The sequence below is a fragment of the Callospermophilus lateralis genome, chromosome 7 (genome assembly GCF_048772815.1).
Source record: "Callospermophilus lateralis isolate mCalLat2 chromosome 7, mCalLat2.hap1, whole genome shotgun sequence".
NCBI lineage: Eukaryota > Metazoa > Chordata > Mammalia > Rodentia > Sciuridae > Callospermophilus > Callospermophilus lateralis.
The window spans coordinates 117,766,626-117,788,490 of NC_135311.1; the positions used below are offsets into that span (position 1 = coordinate 117,766,626).

At 52.7% G+C, this 21,865-nt stretch overlaps 1 protein-coding gene across 2 annotated transcripts in view; it reads left to right on the plus strand.

Annotated features, from left to right (window-relative positions):
- Window positions 1-17,582, plus strand: part of Stk40 (serine/threonine kinase 40) — a 44,524-nt gene extending 26,942 nt beyond the window's left edge. For both annotated transcript variants that reach the window (XM_076860743.2, XM_076860742.2), the window contains 6 exons: window positions 308-360; window positions 7,457-7,572; window positions 13,159-13,303; window positions 13,446-13,565; window positions 13,926-14,010; window positions 15,262-17,582. In XM_076860743.2, the coding sequence (XP_076716858.2) occupies window positions 308-360; window positions 7,457-7,572; window positions 13,159-13,303; window positions 13,446-13,565; window positions 13,926-14,010; window positions 15,262-15,480 (738 nt within the window). In that variant the 3' untranslated portion in view covers window positions 15,481-17,582. The remainder of the gene's footprint in view (window positions 1-307; window positions 361-7,456; window positions 7,573-13,158; window positions 13,304-13,445; window positions 13,566-13,925; window positions 14,011-15,261) is intronic.
- Window positions 17,583-21,865: the final 4,283 nt, after the last annotated feature.

Sequence of the window (21,865 nt, forward strand, 5' to 3'; positions counted from 1 at the left end):
CAGTGAGTCTCAAAATAAAAAATAAAAGTCGCTCAGGGATGTCGCTCAGTGGTAAAGGCCCCCCCCCTCCCCAAATCTCCAGTACCAAAGATAGTGACTTTACCCATTCATTAGCTTCTGCCCTGAGGGAAGAAGGACTTAAGGAAACTGCCCTGGCTTATCCTTTTAGACACATGGCTAATGAGGTCTAAGAGACATATCCTAGGGTTTTTCCTTCCTTCAAAACCCTAGAGAGCCCCATTTTAATAGGCTGGCCCCACTCCACCTCTAACTTTCATGTGCAAACCATATGCCTATTGGTTTTCAGAAAAATATTGTGCACAGAGACCTGAAACTTGGGAACATGGTGCTCAATAAAAGGTAAGACGGTTTCCTCTTCTGTGCTATAACCTTGGAGTTAGGATAGGCTACAGGCTACAGCTACCTAGTGCCCTGCAGTTTTCCCATGGGAATCCTGGCTCAAAAAAGTTCTGGGGTGAGGTGGCTGCTTCTGTCCTTTGCCACATGGGAATCTGATACTCACTGAGACCAGACGTAAAGAGCCTCACAGAGCGGGTCTGGAGAGGATTGGGGCTGTCAGCCCCAACATGACATGATCATTGGTCATGCCTGGCTTCTAGTGCATGCTTAGTAAATAACTGTAAAAATGAACAAACGGGTGAAGAAATGAGTGAAAGGAGGCCTTGCCATAGGTCGGGTTCCTCAGGGAACAGACCGGATGTATGTGAGGAGGTTCACTGGGCAGAGCGCTCAGAGAGGAAAAGGTGGCATTGAGACGAGGGGAAGGCTGAAGCACGGGGAAGTCACAGCGGGCCCTCAGCCTGAAAGTATGGGAGCTGGATGCCCGTCAGACCTCCCAGCTCAGAGAAAGGGGGCATGACCTCTGTGCCTCACAACCACCAGACTCTGGAAGTGGTGCTGTGCCTAAGGAGGGGCATAGCCTGGAGTAAGCAGCAGTTTCTTTTGGCCCTTGGAACTTCCTGGAGAGGGCACAACTCTGAGTGGTCAGAAACCAGCACTCCAGCATCAGGAAGAGAACACCTTGGTCTTGGGGGACATCTGAGTGACTTATGCCAGTAATATCTGTGAACCAAGGCAGAGGACCATCTCAGATCATCACTCCACCCCAACAGAGGGCCTGAGCCACTTTGAAGTGATCTCAGGCAGTGGTAGAGGAGCATCAATCAGGCAGAGACTCAGGAAAAACAGGTCTGGAGGGGACTGCTCTGGGCCACCACAGTCCTAGAAACCTCAGGCCTAGGAAGGGAGCATCTCCCTTTACCTGCTCTTCTGAGTCTCCCTCCTTTACTCTCTCACCTCTAAGTGGGCTCAAAAACTTCTAAATGGCAAGCAGTACAGATTCACAGCAGAAATGACAGGGTGATTTGTTTCGTGATGTGGTCAGCCCAGCCCAGGAAGGGCCCTGAGCCTGCTGTCCCTCTAAAACCACAATGGTCAGGGGAAAAGAAGCTGCAGTGAGGTAGGCTCTGGAGAGGAGGGTGAGGGCAGCAGATGGCCAAGCTGTCTCCATCCTTCTGCCAGCCCCTAGTACAGATCTTGGTGCTGCAGCTCTTACCCCACAGGGAGATCAGCATCTGATGAGGTGTGACCAAAGACAGCACAGATTGAAGACAAATGTGGGTGCACATGCAAGGGCAGTGAGTCTGCCAGCTGAGTTGATTTATGAAGGACGAGTAAAGATTTGCCAGCCTGAGAAAATACAGAGATGAGAACATGACCCTGTCATTCTCTGAAGGGCAGAGAGAGGGAAACAGGAAATTCCAGGGCTGCTTGAACCCCATCTGGCTAAGTGAGGAGTTAGGGAAGATGAAGGAGCATGACCTGGGGGTCAGACCTGGCTTATGTCCCAGGGCTGCTGTCTCTTACTTATTTTTGGAGACCATGAGAGTTTGTCCGTGTGTATGTGTGTGTGTGTGTGTGTGTGTGTGTGTGTGTGTACGTGTACGCGCGCGTGTGTTTTCCTAGGGATTAAGCTAAGGGGTGCTTTACAGTGAACTACACCCTTTTTATTTTTTAATTATTTTTTTTATTTGAGAACAGGGTCTTGCTACTCTCAAGTCACAGGGATTACAGGCATGCACCACTGTGCTTGGCCTAAACATTACCTGAGCTCCTGTTTCCTCATTTGTGAAAGTGGAAATGATTTTACTTTCCTGGAAAGAGTGGCTTTAGATGCAAATAAGTGGATGTGAAACTGTCTGTAGGGGTTTGATTCATCAGAAGGATACCCCTGAGTGCTGATCCAGCGGGGCCTGGAGGTTCCTTTGACTGAGAGACAGGACAGGCCATGTGCTGGCTTTCCCCGGGAGATGGGGCCTGCTGTGTGGTGAATGGTTGATGAGGGTGACCAGCAGTTCACAGCCCCACCTCTGAATCACAAGAGAAGTACAGGTGTTGGACAGTGCTGGCCACCCAGGCCTCATTTGTGGGGAGTGTATTGTTTTAGAGGGAGACTTGGGTCCTGCACAACCCTAGGTCTTATGGCATCTTGGGCCAGTCATTGCCCTTCCCTGGACTGCCGGTCCCTGATTACAAAGAGATAGCTTCTAGATATATGATGTATGTCCTGTCCAGGTGGACTTGAGAACTCAGGACTTCCACCACAGCCACTCTGCTCTAAGTGAGCATCCAAAGGGTTGTCAGGGGAACATGGAGTCAGGGCTCCTGCTGGCCAAGCACACCAGCACATTCCCCGCCACCCTCCACCTCACTGCTAGGAATGGAACCCAGGGCACCTGGCATATGCTAAGCAGTCACTCTACCACTGAGCTCCATCCTCAGCATGCTGGGCCTCTTTGTGACTCTGGTAGGTTTGCTTCTCCTCACTTCCCCTGGCTCCCTAGGTTCTGGAACATAATCAGGAGGTCATACCTCTGGAACATGCCAGTACAGCTGTAGCAGCTCTGTGGCGGAGTGTGTGTTGCTCAGGTCACACTTCCTTAATCTGATAATTCCCTTTTCTGAGTCTTGGACCTGGCAGAGGACACACCCCCTTAAATGACTGCCTTTCATTTAAATAGCAGGCGCTCCAGAAGCAGGAAAGGGGGTGTGATGCAGAACTCCTCCCTGCTCCCCATGTGTCCTGACACACCCCTCCTTCTGAGGCCTAACTTTCTTGGTCTCTTAGTCAGGAGAGGCAGGCAGGCCATGGCCTTTCACTGCTTCTCAGTAGCAGGACAGAGAGCACCCCCAGGAAGGAAAGGGGAGTAGTGCTTGTGCGGTGGCTGCAACATCAGCTTCCCCAGGCTTTGGGTTAAAGGAAAGGGCTGAACTCCTGAGTCCTCTTTCGGGTTATGTGAGGTTGGCCATGGTTCCTTCTCCTTCCCCCTTCCTTTTGTGTTGGCAAGTTGCATACCAATTCCTAGAAGAGGAAAGGAACACTGTGGTAGCCCAGAGGGCCATAGCTGAAGCGTGACTCACTCAGAGCAGACCCTGCTGACGCATGTCACCCCCCTCTACCCCTCACTGCCCTCACTCTCTTGTGGGGACCAGCTAGGAGATCTGGGACTCCTGAGGATAGCTGCGAGCCACCCGGCCCACGTCGGTGGTGGCGGGTGGCAGAGGAGCATTGCCAAGCTTTGGGAGGTCTCAAGGCTGCCGTGTTGCTTCCTGTGGGAGAGACTGCAGGCACTTCTGTGGTAGAACAGGCCTGGGCCCCCCCTTCAACCCAAGTCCCAGCCACTCTTTCCTGAGCCCCACCTTGTGCCATGGCAGAGAGGCTCAGCCACCCTGGCACATGTGCTTTAGGGCCTGTCGTCACCCACTGCCTCATGGACAGTGTCTTTCCTGGGGTTTCCCATCAGTGGCCCCTGGCAGAGGATGAGGATGATGGCAGCTTGCTATGTAGCAGGCACAGGCCAGCCACCTTCAGTGGGCTTCCCTTGGTAGATGCCAACATGGTCCTGAGTCAGGCACTAGTGTTCTCCCTGTATCACAGAGGGAAACAGGCTTAGCAAGAGAGTCACACTGCAAGGAGGTAAGGACAAGGACCCAAAGATCTTGAGTTCTGAGCCAACTGTCCCCCCCCTTAAGCTGTGCTCCTGCTGTCTTCAGCCTCAGAGCCCACAGGATAAACTTGCAGCTTCAGTGGCTGGGAAGAGAAAATACAGTGCTGCTCTGTGGGAACCTTCCAGACCAGAGGCCCAAACATTCTTATGTTCAAGGCAAAAACATAGGGGGTTCAGAGCTGGGGCCACCCATTTCTCAAGGTACTCATGACCCTTGCTGAGACCCTTTGCCTGCACTCTGAGGCTCTGGCCACCAGTCACAATTCTGTAGGGTAGGCCTGCGTGAGAGCTGGAACCCACATTCCCACCGGGAATGCAGAGGACAGAAGAGCCTTTGTTTGCATCAAGCTCTTTGCCAGCAGAATTCCCCAAGATAGCTGCAGGGCTCTGGAGCCTCTTGGATGCAACTCTGGGGAAATCCACCCTTAGCCACACACCCTGCACCTCTGAGCCCACATCCTCCCCACCATAGAGACTGTGCTGTAAAGAGATAGCTTGGCCCCTGTGGAGCTTCCCTTGCTGCCATACCCCCAGCTGCTGTACCTACCCAGCTGACACAGGGACAAGACAGCTTGGTAGGAGGTACCCTTCCTCACTGGCACCCCCCATGGGGACCTCTTAGAGAGAGCCAGTGGATCCCTCTAACCCCCAGGTGTGCAGAAGGCTCCTCTCTGGGGACTTCTTTTTTTTCCCCCTGTACCACGGATTGAACTCAGGGGCACTCGACCACTGAGCCATATCCCCAGCCCTATTTTGTATTTTATTTAGAGACAGGGTCTCTCTGAGTTGCTTAGCATCTCACCATTGCTGAGGCTGGCTTTGAACTCACGATTCTCCTGTCTTAGCCTCCCAAGCCACTGGGATTATGTCCGGCCTGAGGACTTCTTTTTAGTCCACATTGTGAACTTCCTAGAAAGGCTCAGAGCCGAGAGCCACTGCCCCAAGACTCTCAGAGACAGGGAATCCTGTTTTCTGGGTCAGGGTAGAGTCTGAAGTACAAAACACAGGATGAGTCAGCCTTGAAAGAACAGAAGGAAAATTCAGCCATGTACTGGGCACTGCCCAGAGACACAGCTGGGCGTCAGTCAGTCCTGGTGGCAGGCTCTGGATATTACAGCCTAGGGTTGAACCCTACTCCTTTCTCATTAGCTACAGGACCTTAAGTCTCTGTTTCTCTGTGCTTTAGTTGCACCATCTGAAACAAGGCAGTGAGAAAGGCTCTCTGCTAGGCTGAATGAGGGGCGAGAACAGGCCTCTTTCTTACTAAGTGTTCAACTGATAATGACAAGGGGGATTGGGAGAAGGGGGCAATAGTGCCACCCAAGGATGAACTCCAGAACCCTCTATCACCTGAACTCCCCACGTTGGTCATTTCCTCCAAAGTAAATTGTGCCCCCCCACCTTCTCAGGAACTCCCCAAAGCATGTAGGAGCACCCCAACTTATGCCAAGGGTCTTCCTGGAGAGTCCAGCCTTGTCTTGACTAAATGACCTCTCTGTGCCTACCTGCTCCACCTGTCTTGACTAAATGACCTCTCTGTGCCTACCTGCTCCACCTGAAGGGACCATGTTCCTCACCTGATGCTAATGTTAGTGGCTCCTAGCCCAGGCTTTGTTGTTCCAGGTGAAAAACACCAGGAAGCGTTCCACCGTGCTGCAGGGATTTGAAAATTGTTGGAGTAAACCAGCTCATGATCACATTATCTTTTTTCTTTTTTTTTTTTTTAGTTGTAGATGGAAACAACATTTTATTTATTTGTTTTTATGTGGTTCTGAGGATCGAAACCAGTGCCTCACACATGCAAGGCAGGCACTCTACCACTAAACAACAACCCCAGCCGTGGCCACATTATCTTATTCATGTGACACTGCAGTATGCCCTCTAAGTTTGGTGGCCTCAGCTGGCCCACAGAGCCCAGTGTACTGTGATCCTCAGCATCTGTTGGGCCCGTGCCTCACATGCCAGGGAGTGTCAGACCTGGCAAAGCACGAGTGCTCCCTGCTGCCCAGCCCTCACAGGGCCCTTGTCAGTGTCCAGCACTCTCTTGGGAGGAAGCTGAGTAGAGGGCCAATTGCCCAAAGCTCTATTCGCCCAGCCTGCCTGAGGACCCCAAGTGGTCTCACCAGCTCACAGGGCCTGCTCTCTGGAATGGACTGCCCTTAGTAGAAGACCTCACCCCCAGTAGTAGGTGGAGAGTCGGGGGTGGGGGGCCTTGGAACAGTAGTTTGGAGCCCTAGAAAGGGCCACTGAAGACTCAGTCCTAAGTGGATGGGCCATCCCCCTGCATTTAGGCTCCTTGTCACCCAGCCACCCTGCATCTACACCAGTATGCACCCTCTGCCACAAAAAGGAGAAAGCCAAGTTCTGTTTGCTCATAAGAATAAGGGGTCTCTCGCCATCTGCTGGTTCCACTTGTTGACAGAGATCCTGCTGTCCTGGAATTGCCCAGAAAGGTTCCCAGGCCATCCTTCTAATGCCAGGATCTGCCAGGCATGCTCTAGCCTGTAGTGGGGATTTGGAAAGTCAGAGTAAACACAGGCATGCTGTTGCTCTGTGCAGTGACAGCTGTGCTGCTCTCCTTTCCTGGTGTCCCATCAGCCTCTGAGGACTGCAGGGATGAGGAGAGTGTTGGGGTGGTTCAGGCTTTTTTCGGCCCCTGTGCTGTGACTGATTGAATGCCAGCACAGGCCAGAGGCTCCTTGGAGAAACCCAGCACCCACCAGAAAGGCTGGGCAGTGCTGTTAGCAGGGTCCTTGGCACCATCACAGTGTAGGACCAGCTTCCACATTGTCTCAGGGCACGTGAAAAGTGTACCTGCAGGACCAGGATCCTCAAGTGTGCCCATCCCTGTGCTCCTTGATGTGCTAGGTTCCCCACCCGGGGAGGCACACTCTTCTGCTCTGTTGCCTTCTCTGCAGTGGTTGAAGGATTTGGTGAGGCAGGGTGTTGGAGGCTCAAGGGCTGCCCTCTGACCACCATTCAGTGCAGAGTGGGAAGGTTTTAAGGTCACTCACCTCTGCTAGAATTTTCTAATGTGTGAATGAAGGAATCTAACTAAATTTCTAGATCACTCCCAACCTAGAATATCATGTGAGGCTGTTTTGGAGAAATCTCTGAAAATTGTTCTAAGCAAGCCCTGGTCTGTACCCCCTGAGCCTCAGCCAGAGTGCCAGGTTCAGAGAAAGCTCCTGCAACACAGAGGGTAGAGCAGCACAGATTCTTGCTGGACATTTCAGCAGGTGGCCAGAAAAGGATGTGATTAGGATTTCTATGCTCCCTGGGATGGAGGCAGCTGTTTTGCCTTTTGAAGAAAAGCCTACTGCCTTTGTTCAGGATTAATGGCTGGCCCAGCCAGGGTGCCCCACTCTTGTCTAGTACACCTGACTATTGACACCAAGATTTGTTCACCCTCTACCTCTCTTTCCCAGGACACATCGGATAACCATCACTAACTTCTGCCTCGGGAAGCATCTTGTGAGTGAGGGGGACCTGCTGAAGGACCAGAGAGGGAGCCCTGCTTACATCAGTCCTGATGTGCTCAGCGGTACGTGTGGGCTGCACATAGGCGGGCTCTGCAGCAGTGCACACGCTGAACAAGTGCCACCTGTCAGCAGGCCCTGGGATAGGTGCTAGAGCTTCACTGGTGGCCCAAACCAGTACTCTTCGTATATTAAATCTGTAGCCTAGTGGAAGATGGACTGGTCACACTCATGCAGGAGATTAGTGCTAGGAGATTAGTGCTAGAATTTCACAGAGACCCTAAGAAGGCACTTGCAGGGCTTTCCCAGTAAGTGACGTTTAAGCTGTGATCTTTTTTTTTTTTTTTTTTTAAACATTTATTCTTTAGGTGGAGATGGACATAACACAATGCCTTTGTTTGTACGTGGTGCTGAGGATCAAACCTGGGTCCCGCCCGTGCTAGGCGAGCACTCTACCACTGAGCCACAATCCCAGCCCCTAAGCTGCGATCTTAAAGAGAACTATGAACTCCTTGGGGCGGTGGTGGGGGGTGGTGGGGGGGAGGGGTGGTGGCAGGGCTGCCAGTGACCTGGCTTAGGCTGAGTATCCCAGAGGTAGCATGGTATACTGGAAGAACTTCAGACTCTCAGACAGTGAGCTTAGTTGATGGGGGTTGGAGAGAGGTGGGCAGAGGCCTGATCACGCGAGCTCAATCAACATGGGCTGTTGAGAAACACCATTTGTCTCAGGTGTTTCTCTGATCCAGCCTCAACTAGGTATACCTCAGTGGACTTCATGCATCCATTCTACTCGTCCTTGCTGGGCCTACCAGATCCTTTGTTCTATAAGTCTACTTCTAGGAACTTTTTTCCCCAGTACAGAGGATTGAACCCAGGGATGCTCTGCTCCTGAGGCTACTCCTCAGCCTTTTGTGTGTGGGGGGGATCGAACCCAGGGCCTTGTGCAAGCATTCTACCAACTGAGCTATATCCCCAGCCTACCCCAGCCCTTTTTATATTTCATTTTGAGACAGGTTTTTACTAAGTTGCCCCAGCTATCTGCAGTCATGAGATCTTCCTGAGTTGGGACTGCAGATGTGCATAGCCGTCCTTAGCTTCTCTAGGTACTTTGAATGTAGCAGTGAATAAGCAGATGAACACTGCTGCCCTCAGGGAACTCCCTTCCTACGGGGATGAAGCAGGCAGTACACAAATATGTAAACTGTTGAGCTGTCACTTGCTGTCATAAATCCAAGTGGCAGGCACTGTGCTGAGCACATGGTGTACATAATTTGCTTAGAACTACACAGCTACCCTGCACGGGAAATAACCCAAGTCCCTTTTAATAGATGAGGAAACCAAGGCTTAGAGAGATGACATTTCTTGTTAAAATATCATAGCTAAGGGGTTGGGGATGTGGCTCAAGTGGTAGCGTGCTCGCCTGGCATGCATGAGGCACTGAGTTCGATCCTCAGCACCACATAAAAATAAAATAAAGATACTGTGTCCACCTACAAAAAACTAAAAAACAAATATTAAAAAAAATCATAGCTAACAGTAAACCTGAAAACTGAGCCTCATTTCAGGGATGCCTCCCATTAAGCCCCATGCCCCTATTCCACTGTAGACTGTTCCCTGTTCCCCTGGTCCTCTGCAAAATTGGATCCCTCCAGTCCTGGTCCCTTAGGAACCAGGGACTTAGACCACCTCTCATTCAGGTCATCCCCAACACACTTGTATGCACCCTCTTTTTGCAGCAACAGGACCAGCCTCTTCCCAAGTCACATGTCATCCTGGGAGCAGGCTGCTGTGACTTGCCACAAACATTTGTAACCCCTTGGAAGCCTCTCCTGAGCTGTGGCCTTCTGCTGGAGAATGCATGATGACCAGTAAGTCGTCATCCTCCACCAGAGCTTCCCATGTGCCAGGGACAGTGTTGCCACACCCCAGGCCTGGGCATTTTGGATGGACTCCCAGCTTCTGCTGGAAGGATTTGGGTGCCAGGGATGCATCCTAACTTGCTGAGCACAACCCTCCATGATAGTCCCCAAAGCATCCCTATAGGTGACAGAGCCAGGAAGGTTAGCCAGGCTTCTCCCTCACTCAGGAATGTGAGGTGGGGTCTGAGACATCTGCAGGACTTGGATTGGGGACCAGCTCTGGTCAAGGCTCCTCCTTGGTGGTGCTATGCAATGGTGGCCTCCATGCTGCTACCTGTGATCTCTGTGGCTGCTGTTCTAGACTTGTGCTAGTAGTCGTGGAGAAGGAAACAAAGGAACCTGCTGCACCAGAAAGAGTCAAAGGCAGGGGAACCAGAAGCCTGGGTTATGTGACCTTAGCCCTCTGTGCCTTTCTCTGTACCTCAGTCTCTTCCTGGATTGGAAGCTGAAGTACCAGTGCCACCATGTGCCCCAGGTCTGCCAATTCATTTATTCTTTATGCTAAGCACAGCCCAGTACATCAGGCCCAGGGCTGTGAAAATGCAGACCTCAGGAAAAGTTCTCCTTCCCACTTAGATGCCCTTGTACAAGGCCCTGGGTTCAGTTCCCACACCACACACACAAAAAAAGATGTCTGGGCTGGGGTTGTGGCTCAGAGGTAGAGTGCTTACCTAGCATGTGCGAGGCCCTGGGTTCAATCCTCAACACCACAGAAAAATAAACAAAATAAAGGTATTGTGTCTAACCAAAAAATAAATATTAAAAAAAAAAAAAGATGTCCTTGCAGAATCTGCTTGGTCCTCTGGTCCTCAAGGTCTTATTAGGTCCAGGTCAGGGCAGAAGTTGCAGGTGTGTTCCTATGGGCCAGCTCAGGCCCTCAGGTCCTGGCAGCAGGGGTGACCTACTAGGTGCTAACAGTAAACCTGAAAACTGAGCCTCGTTTCAGGAATGCCTCCCATTAAGCCCCATGCCCCTATCCCACTGTAGACTCTGTTTCCTTCCCTGTTCACCTGGTCCTCTGCAAAATTGGATCCCTCCAGTCCCTCTCTGAAGGAGAGGCAGAGCCTTTTGGGGAGCCCTATGTTCTATATGAGGACCCCATTTGATGGTGCAGAGTCTGGGGAAGGGAAGAGAGTTGTCCTCAAATTGACCAAGGGATTGGTGACAAGTCACTCCTGTTCCTCTTGAGCACCAAGCCCTGGAAAGGTCCAGGGATACTGCAGCCTTGAGAGAACTTGGGAGGGGCTCGTCTCTACAGAACCACCTGCCATACAGTCAAAGCAGATGCTTCCCCCACACAGCCAATGCAGCTGGCAGTAGCACCATCCCCTTAACAGATGTAGAGACAGGCTCTGATAAGAAGGTTCCATGGCACTCTATGAAGGTGCACACCAAGGCCTGTGCCACCACTTCCATGTACATCACATTCCCATCTCCTTAAGCTTCTGACCTTCACTGGGCCTAATAAGACCTTGAGGACCAGAGCCCCCTGCCCCAAAGGCATCCTCAGCTACCCAGAATGCTTTGGGGCCTGAACAACCCACTACAGGGTGACCCAGAAAAGTGGTGTTGCCCAGGCAGTGCTGGGCTCCTAGTGAAATGACAAGTGTCCAGAAGCATCTCTTCCACACCATAGAGAGCTAAGTTGTCTGTGGGGATTTGGACTGCCTCAGCCTGCTAGTCCACAGGATATATCATAGGCCTGGACTGGGAAGGGGCTTGGAAGGCTTCAGTGGTTCTCACATTTTGCATTTGGAGGAGTGGGTCAGGCAGCGACTGACCAGTGAGAGGTGCTCTATTGCTGGATGGAGAGATAATTGATTGCCCTGAAAATAGGAAAGCAACAGGCCTTTTGCAGACATGGGCCACTCACCTGCTATGTGGCCTTGGGCAGATAACTTTGCTGCTGCCTGACTGTCATCCAGTTGTGAAGGACAGTTAGTAAAATGAGTGTTTCTTCCAGTGCTGTCAAAAAGCAAGGACTCAGGGCTGGGGATGTGGCTCAAGCGGTAGCGCGCTCGCCTGGCATGCGTGCAGCCCGGGTTCGATTCTCAGCACCACATACAAACAAGGATGTTGTGCCTGCTGAAAAACTAAAAAATAAATATTAAAAAAATTCATTCTCTCTCTCTCTCCCTCCACTCTCTCTTAAAAAAAAAAAAAAAAAAAAAAAAAAAAAAACAACAAAATTACATATTTAAAAAAAAAAAAAAAAAAAAAAAAGCAAGGACTCAGCTGGGTGTGGTGGCACACATCTGTAATCCCAGGGGCTCAGGAGCCTGAGGCAGGAGGATCGTGAGTTCAAAGCCAGCCTCAGCAAAAATGAGGCACTTAAGCAACTCAGTGAGACCCTGTCTCTGAATGAAGTATAAAATAGGGCTAGGGATCTGGCTCGGTAGTCAAGTGCCCCTGAGTTCAATCCCCAGTATTTTTTTTAAACAAAAAAAAAGGTAAGGACTCCATTAGAATTAGAATCTGCTTCCTTCTTTCCTAGTGTCTTAGTCCATTTTCTGTTGCAATAACCATGTGCCAGAGACTAGTAATTTGTGAAGAATAAAAGTTTATAAGCTAGGGCTGGGGTTGTGGCTCAGTGGTAGAGTGCTCGCTTGCATGCTTGAAGCACTGAGTTCCATCCTCAGCACCACATAAATGTAAAATAAAGATGTTGTGTCCACTTAAAACTAAAAAATAATCATTTTAAAAAAATTTTTTTAAAAAGTTCAAGCTAGACATGGTGCTGCACACCTGTCATCCCGGCCCATTTTGGGAGGCTGAGGAAAAAGGATCACAAATTCAAAGCCAGCCTGGACAACTTAGTGATATTCTATGGCAAAGTAAAAATAAGGGCTGAGGAGGGCTGGGGATATAGCTCAGTTGGCAGAGTGTTTGCCTTGCATGCACAAGGCCCGGGGTTCAATCCCCAGCACCACACACCAAAAAAAAAAAAATACGGCTGAGGATGAGCTCAGTGGCACAGCACCTCTGGGTTCAATCCTCAGAACTGCAAAATGAAAAAAAAAGTAACACAGAGTCAGACTGGTTTATAACAGACACCCTCAAGATAGTCCAGAAACCCCATCAGTCCAGGTGAATCAGAATAAGATTTCAGTGAACCTGAATGGGACATTCAAACCATGGCACAGAGTAAGGAAACTGCAGCACAGAGGTTGACAAAGCGAATGTTCAAGTCTGTTCTGGGCACTGGACTCAGCAGGGAGCACAGCACAACCAGTGCCTGCCTCTGAGAACTTGCCTTCCGGTGAGGGAGCTGGGAGTGACATAAGAAGGTGGCAATCCGTGCCATGAAGGAACCACGGGATCAGAGGAGAGCAGTGGGGAGTGGGAGTGGCTGAGAGCCCAGAGCCACGTGGCTGTTCTGTAAACATTATTGACCACTTGCTTTGGGAGCCTCTCTGCTGCCACCAAGTCAGGCCAGCTCCCAGGGGCTTGTAGTTCGTCAGAGCAGGTGGCATGGTGGAGCGTGATTTCCTCCCTACACAGATGAGGGGGTCAGGAAAGGTATTGCCTGTGGAGCCAGGTTTCCTGGCGACAGGAACTCCAAGCAGAAGCTCAGCTGCATTGTGCTTGCTCTGGGAGCAAGTGTGTGAAGGGGACCAGGAGTGAGAATGACAGCTGGAGAGACGCCCAGGTGAGATTGTAGGCACTAGCTGACCAGCTGAGGGGTGTCCATGGCCTTTTTTTGCCACTGAGTTTGGTGTTCTCTGCCCCCAGGCCGGCCATACAGGGGCAAACCAAGTGACATGTGGGCCCTGGGCGTGGTGCTCTTCACCATGCTCTACGGGCAGTTCCCCTTCTACGACAGCATCCCACAGGAGCTCTTCCGCAAGATCAAGGCCGCTGAGTACACCATTCCCGAGTGAGTCCTGCGTCCAGGGAGGGGATGGTCCTGCCCTGTGGGCTCATAATGGGAGACAGCACAGGGTGCCCTAGAGTCCTGGGTCAGAGACCCAGCCCTATGGTGCCCTGCTGAGCCCTCTTTCCTCCATCTCTGTGGTCAGGGATGGACGCGTCTCTGAGAACACCGTGTGTCTCATCCGGAAATTGCTGGTCCTTGACCCCCAGCAGCGCCTGGCTGCTACCGATGTCCTGGAAGCCCTCAGTGCCATCATTGCATCATGGTAAGTGGGCTGGCACTGGGCTGAGCACCCAGGTGTCCTGTCTGTCCTGTGCAGAAAAGAGGCCACTCCGAGCCCATTTCTCTGCCAGTCAGATGTCCAGATTTTCCCAAAGGGCAAAATTGGGAGGGTGTAGGCAGAGTGCAAGACAGAGCGTCTCCAGCTGGGCCAGATCCTGCCAGCTGTGGGATGGGCATTGCCTGAGTTCCCACCACGCCACAGGAAGAGCATTTCTTGTTTATTGGATGAGCAAATGAGCTCAGAGAAGCAGTCAGTTGTATCAGGCCAGAGTGTCTGACCCCAGCCAAGCCTGGAGCAGTGAGGGCTGCCTGGAGCCAGCCTGACCAGTCTGCCTTCCTGCAGGCAATCCCTGTCATCTCTGAGCGGGCCTTTGCAAGTGGTTCCTGACATCGATGACCAGATGAGCAATGCAGACAGCTCCCAGGAGGTGAGTGGGGAGGGCAGAGGGGAGGGTTCCAGGCGACAGCCCCTCGCAGGCACAGGGCCTCCTCAGCTTCTCCCCAGCCCTTGGAGTGGGGAAGGAGAAAAGTGTCCCACCTGGGCTGCCGCAGCCTGCCTGTGTCCTCCTCAGCTAGGACTCCCATGGTCCCATTACCAGCTTCTGGGAGGCCCACAGCAGGCAGCCCTGCCTGGCCCTCTGAGCTTCCTCTTCCTGCCCAAGTTACATTTCTCTGACTCACTGGGTTCTTTCTCACTCTTCCTGCTTTTCATTTTCCAGATGATTCATTCATCCCTGTTTTCTCTTCTCCTGGTTCCCTATGCTGGAGAAAGTGCTAGGCCTTGGTTAGGGTAGGGACCTGAGCACCTGGCAAAAACTGTCAGTGATCATAGGCTGCCCCCTCGATGGCAGGGCTTGGCTGAGCCCTGGGGGAACGCCAGGCCTGAAATACACTGTAAGCACCTCTTCCCTTCCTGGCCTAACTTGGCAAGCAGTGGGCGGGCAGGAGCAAGAGGATCCATGCCTGGGACCACAGCAAAGCATCTAGGCCCTTGAGAAGAGAAAGTTTCAGGCCTACCCTCCACCTCCCACCTTCCCTGGGCTGTTGAGCAGCTACGCACCAAGTGCCCACCCCAGTATGTCTCAGTCAGCCCTCCCCACTGCCTGTGTTCTTATCCCAATTCCAAGGGTAGAAATAGGTTCAGAGAAGTAAAATGATTTCCCCAAAGTCACACAGCTTTGAAGAAGTTAGAGCTGAACCTTGAACCCAAGTCTGATTCTAAAGCCCACTTCCTCTGTGATGACTGGTGCAGTTTCAGTCACTGCCTGCCTGTGTCTGGGGAGCCCAGCAGCGGGCCCCACGTGTAGGACTGATAGAAACACCCCAGGCCTTGCTCTTATCCTTGGTCTACACTGGCCCCTGTCAGGGCTCAGAGAATGTTTGTGAGGGGAGACAGCCACTCCTCTCATGGTGAGGAAGCTAATGTCACCTCTCTTGGGTGAGTGGGAAAGGGCACAGGTGTGTGCTGCAGCTGAAGCCTGCTGCAGCGACGCCCAGGGGCAGCCAGCAGTGTGCCGTGCCATCAGCCAGAGGCCAACACTCAGGGACCCACACATGGCTCCAGGCTCAGTGGTGCCTAAAGTGCGGTGTCTAGGAAGGACCTCAGGAGCCAGGTGCCATACTCACCCTGTCTTCTCTCTCTGCTGCCCTCTTTGTTTTGGTCCCTCTGGGCCTCACAGGCAAAGGTGACAGAGGAGTGCTCTCAATATGAGTTTGAGAACTACATGCGGCAGCAGCTGCTGCTGGCCGAGGAGAAGAGCTCCGTTCACGAGGCCCGGAGCTGGGTGCCCAAGAGACAGTTCGGCAGCATGCCACCAGTGCGACGCCTGGGCCACGACGCACAGCCCATGACCTCTTTGGACACCGCCATCCTGGCACAGCGCTACCTGCGGAAATAGCAGCCTCAGCCAGGGGCACCAGCCCCAGCACCACCTCTTCCGGCCCCCAGCCCTGTTGAGGCTGGGCCCTGTAGTGCTGGACTCTCTCCCAGGCTGCAACAGGGATAGGGCAGGGACAGGGACAGCCCAGGTCACATGTGGGGTCAGCAGAGGTACCACGAAGCTACCTTTTGGAATGATTGCTTGATTGTTTGGTTTTTAAATCTGAGATGCCTAGATGACTAATCTGCTTTTAATCATGACATTTTAATCTACCTCTGTCTCTAACCACGCTGTCTCTGGACTGAGCGACAGGAGGAGGGAGCCCACTCACTCCCCCAAGCCCTGATCCAGCTGGCGTCTGCCCGGCTTGGGGGCTGCTGCTCCCCACAGTCAAATAAGCTGAAAGTGCAGCTCGCTGCTGGCTCCCAGAATGAGTGCCACCCCGCACTGCCCAGTCCCCCCAGTCTGCACCATCCCTCCCTTCTGACCCCCGGCCCCTCAATCCGAGCTTTGGAAAACCTTCACCTCATCTTATTCAAATATATTTATTTTTTTACTGAAACCAAGTTCTCTCCCATCCTTAGATGGCTCAGCCCGTGGCCAGTCCCTGTCCCCAGCCTGACTGGACAGCAGGGGTCCATGGCCCACATGTGGGCTCCCTCCACACCTCCAGGCAAAGAGGGGTCCTCCTTGCTGGACCTCTCTGCTCCCAGCCCACTGGGCTTGTGTCCACTGATGGGAGTTCTTTCTAAACTTGGCTTTCTCTCATCTCAGTAGCTTTTCTGAGGTGTTGCACATGCGTGTTAGCCCTGCTTCCTTCTCCATCCTTCATGTGGTACCAGGTAACATGGAGCCCAATGTGAAGGGAGCCTGTGACCCGGCTGGGGAGGGTACTGTGGGCCTGGCTAGGGACAGGGCCCTGCTTGCATGCTGTCTTGCCTCCACCCCTGGTGTTCGAAGAATGAACCCGTGGGGTGTCTCCCCTCCCACCTTGCCTCAGTAGATGGTGTGTCTCCCCCGACAGATCCTGGCCAGGGGCCTCCATGGGGTGGGAGGCTTGTGGGGAGAATCGCATGGGTTGAGGACCTGCCCGCCTGGCCTGAGAACAGCCCTGCTGCCTCTTGAGCCGAGATTTTGAAGTGGATGCCCGTCTTGCCAGAAATGCTGTTCTCACCAGAACGCCCTCCTCTCCCCATTTCCCTCACTGATCCTTGGCTCTTTCTGGTGCCAAGCAAAGACCCTTCCCCAGAGGCCTACCTGCCGTGTAGCCTCAGAGAGTCTGAGTGTCCCCTTCGGGCAGTGTAAGGCCCTTTCTACCTGTCCTTGTTCCCCATTGGGGATGCAACAGTGTTTCCCAGAGTGTGAGCTGTCCACCCCCCAACACAAGGGGGGAAAAAACTGACTCACTGTGAGTGACCTTGGGCAAGTTCCCAAACCTCCTTGTGCCTCAGTTTCCCCATCTGGAAAAAATGGGGCCACCTCTTGCCAGCAGTAGCAGGGCCGCCCACGCCCCTTCCTTCCCATGCTCCCAATCCAGCACTTGGGCGCCTTGTGCCTCTGCCTTGGTGGGTCTGTGGGAGCCCACCTGAGCTCAGCACTTACTCCCTGAGCACCCAGCTCTGCCTCTAGCTCAGCCGTCCAGCCGCTGAGAGCCAGGGCATGGTGCTGTGGGGTGGGGAGGCCTCTTTTCTATATTTATTTGATAAAGAAAATTCTCTCAAGGGAGCAGAAATGTAGTCGGCCTGGGCTCCCAGCCCTGTGACTATCCTCCAGTGAGGCTCTGAGGCCTGGCCAGGGCCTGCCTTGGCAGGGTCTCTGCCCAGCAGCCCCTTGGGCCTGCTTTCCATGTGTGATTTGTCTCCTTTTCAAAGCAATATCCTCAGGTCTGCAAAGCCCTAGCAGACAGACTGGTTCCTTCCAAGGTCAACCCGTGCGTCTGGTTACACTTCTGGTGAAACAAATGAGAGGAGATTGGGTCTGCCCTCACTGGTGTCACACACTGGGAGAAGTCCTGTTGTAAAGAAAATGGAAAAAGTCACAAAAAAGTTTGTATAAAGACATATTTTTGTACTACATGGGGACTCTTCCTGCATGTCAGCAATAAAACTTCCTGATCTGGAGCCACTGTGGCCTGTATGTCTGCCGTTCTTGCCCTGCTCCATGCCTCCCTCTCTGGCCCCCACCCCACCCTGTCCCTTCCCATTTCAGCAAGGCAGGTCCTGGCAGCTCTGGTCTCTGCTAGCAGGGGCACCCCAACCCCAGCCAGCAAGCAGCACCCTGTGTTCAGGTGGCCAGAACAGGGAGAGGACTCGGTACAGCCCCCATTCTCCCAGGCCTTTGTCCAGCCTCTAGCTAAGTCTCCGGATGAAAGCTGCCTGCTTGACCTGGCCAGGCAGGAGCGGTCCCAGAGCCTCTGCAACTGGAGAGTTCTGATTCTTTCGGTCAAAGACTGGTGTGGCCAGAAAGACTGCCCACATGTCCATGCCTGTCCAGGGCAGCTGGGATTAGAAGGGCCAGACCAGGCCTTTTCCTGCACCACCCTCCCTGCCCTCCCCTCCATAGGAAGCCCAGGGGGTTCCTTCCTTCCTTGCTTCCTTCCTTCTCATTCCTAAATTTAGACTGTAGATTATATTTCCTGAGCAGTGAAGCTAGAGGTAAGCCAGCCCCTCCCTCCGCCAGACCCTCACCCAGGCCCAGCACAAAAGGGGCAGATCCTTTCTGGGCAGGTGTCTAAAGCAAGAGATGCTTCCCCAAGAGGTATGAAGGCCCTGGTACCTGCCCTTGCTCCAGGACAGCCTCTCTGCCACCAGTCCCCTCGCCCCATGTCTGCCGACAGCCTCCTCTCCACCCCAGCTGCCCAGGTGTTTTTGGTTCTACCTGTTACCTTTGGTCCATACCCTGCTTGTCCTGGATACCCACCCTGTCGGGAGGTGCCGTGGCTCCCAGCCCACCCCACTGCACTTGGACCTGAATCCACTCGCAGTCCCACTCCTTCCCTTCCACCCCTCCAGTCTCAGTGTGCAGACGGCTCCCGGGCACCTACACAGTGCCAGGCTTAGTTCAGCGACACAAGGCCGCAAGTCCCTTGCAGGCAGGGTTTTGTCTTGCTCACCCCTGTGGCCTCAGCACGGAGAACTAGGCCTGACACATGGCACACACAACTGTGGATTCATTGATCAGAAAGGGGATTGTTTGTCTTCCCCAAGTTATTACTGGGCTCCCTGGAAGCAAGGTAGGTACCCCAAAGTGGATGTGATTGGCCTCCTCTGCTCCTGAGAGGTCAAAACAAAGTAAGAACTGAGAAGTTTCCATCCCTTTTGGCCACCCCCGGCCTCCAGGGTCCTCAGGGAGAGCAGTTTCAGAGAAGCCAGACTTACTGCCGGCCGAGCTGTCTAAAGTGGGAAAGGAAGTGAGCCCTGGTGGCTGAGCTGTTCCAGCTCCAGAGCCAAGTCAGCCTGTATCTGTCTGTCTCTCTTCCCGGCCACCCCAGCTCTGCCTTGAATCAGCCCCCAGCCCCTACTCCAGCATTAACCCTCTCCTTCCTCCCTCTCCGGGCTTTGGCACAGGCACCAACCGGAGGCCAGAGTGTGCCTTCTAAACTCCTCACAGCCCTCCAGTGGCTTCCGCCCCATGCAGGAATCCAAAGGCCCTCATAGCTCCTGAAGGTCCACACTGAGGCTCCCGCCTGCCACCTCCTGACTCCTCACCCCTCCCCTTCACCTACTCTGTCCCCACCGCACAGGGCTCCCATCCCAAGCTGGCACAGCTTCCACCCCGGCCTTGGCCTTGGCACTGGCCACCCTTTCCAGAAGTCTCTTCCCCCAGATATCCACCTGCACAGCTCCCACCCTTTAGGCAGTTCGTGCTCAGAATGTCACCTCAGATCCTTCCCTCGCCACACCTACCTGGTCTTCTGGGACCCTTATTTGTTGTTCACTGTGCACATCAAAACCTGACCTGCCACTCAATTAGTGATTCTCCCAAACTCAATTGCTGAGCTGCTTGGAGGACAGCAAGAATCTTTTCTGTCATCTACTGGAGATGGGTGTGGGGGGTGCAGTAGTCACCACAATGACTTGGGGTCAGTGCTAGCATTTAGAGGGTGGGGGCCAGGGATCTTGGACAACCCCATGAGGACAGCAGACTTTGCAGCCTGCACAACATAAGGGGAAACCTGTTTATATTGACCAGAGCCAGGATCCAACTCCATCTCACACTTAGACAAAGGGTACAACATAATAAATGTTGAATTTTCTGGGAATCTAACTGCTGGGTAGAGTGGGGGAAATTCGTACTTTACATTGTTCAGAACCTTAGCCAGGTTCATTTCACACGACACAACTGCAGTATTCCAGCATCTGCCTGCATACAGGTGTCGCCCCTCAGCAAGGGGTCATTCCAAAAATCCACATCATTCCTTTTTATTTTCTATCATAGGACAAAAAAAAAAAAATCCATCATACATTTTAAAAATATATTTTTTTAATTGTTGATGGACCTTTATTTTATTCATTTATTTATATGCAGTGCTGAGAATCGAACCCAGTGCCTCACAGGTGAGGCAAGCTCTCTACCACTGAGCTACAACCCCAGCCCCATCATACGTTTTTTAAATTAGATGTTAAGGTCGGTATACTAGCCATGGCTTCATCGCAGGAGCTTCGCTTTCCTCCTGTCAAATGGGATTTGTGCTGTGAACCACACAGGGAGCATCAGGCACCAGGAGGGGACTTAGTATCCATTTCTTTTTTTTTTTTTTTTTTAATGATTTTTTTTTTTTTTTTTTTTTTTTTTTTAGAGAGAGAATTTTAATTTTTTTTTTTTTTTTTTTAGTTTTCGGCGGACACAACATCCTTGTTTGTATGTGGTGCTGAGGATCGAACCCGGGGCGCACGCATGCCAGGCGAGCGTGCTACCGCTTGAGCCTATCCATTTCTATTCCTTCTCCTTGTACCCTGGTCTCAGGAGCTGTCCTGGGCGATGGGGGAGTGGAAACATGCAGAGCACTGGGCAGGCCCCAGGAAGCCCTGTGTGAGGCCCCTTCTTGCCTTCATCCCAAACCCACCATTGTGGTTGGGGGAGGACCAGTGTCAGCAGCAGAGCAGCCAGAGCCAGCCCCCGCTGGGCCACAGGGGGAGGGAGCAATGCTTTGCTTTGGTCCCTGAACGTGCTGCACCACGAGGCCCCTCCCCACAGTCTGGATCTCAATCCCTTTGACCTCCCATGGAGACCTGTCTTTCCAGTTTCCTCTTAGGAGCGTTCTGTGCTTTACAAAGTGACAAATCCCAGTCTCCCAGGCAGATAGAGAGAAGTAGCCAGCAGGAGGGTAACCTGACGGGCAGTAGCTAAATTCTGGGGAGACATGGGAGGTGGTAGGAAGGAGATTAGCACATGGATATGCAGACAGGAAATGAGCGAGACAGGCCCATGACAGACTTGCAGAGGGATCCCAGCCACAAGACTGAAGCAGTGGCTGAGCAGATCTATAGGCAGGATGGCAAGCGAGGAGAAGCAGGCAGGGACAGGCAGGCAGCCACAGGGCAGATGGACTGTGCAGAAGACACTGGTTGAAGGTTTTAGGCACCTTCCCCAGGGCCTCCAGGAGCCACCCTGTCTTCTCAGAACCCTCTAGGGCAACACTGCCACTTCTCCCACCAGGCCTGGCTTGGCTCTATGCATCCCCCTGTGGAAGGTTACACTCTGGACACTGTGTGTCCCTCTGTATAGGGACCAGCAACTGTCAATACTCACCTTATTCCAGCATAGCCACCTGCTTCCCCAGGACTGAGTCACACCTGACCCATGGCAAACACACCCATCCCATGCCAACCCAGACACAGACACGCCTTTGCCTACGGGTAGAAATGCACAGAGATCGGTACAGCACAGAGATGAATGGAAACAGCTTTACAGAAACATATCCTAGGCTTTACACCTGCACACATCCAGACAAGCATGCGTGTTCACACTCAACAGAGGCACAGGCAGGTGCCACATAAACCAAGGTGCATACCCCTCAACGCACGTGGTTATACAGCAAAGCCACGGCACACACCAATACTCACGTAGATAGCAGGTACTAAACATGTCAAAACAGTCCCAACAATAGAGCAACTATACTATCTGTGCCATCAGCCCGGCACTTGCATGCCTTGAAGAGGTAGGACATAAACCATGGAAACCTACCAGCATCGCTGACAACGTCACCGTGTTGCCCAAGCCAAGGTTCAGATTCTGGGCTGCATTTTTTTTACCGCTCAGTCCCATGTAACCCAGCTGCTCATGTCCTTGCTGTGGCCTGTTTTTTCTCCCACTTCGCTGGACTTTTGCATACTCCTCCAGGTAACTTCCACCCCTACCCAGAGTTGGGTGTGGGGGGTTCATGCTGTAGACAGATTTCTTC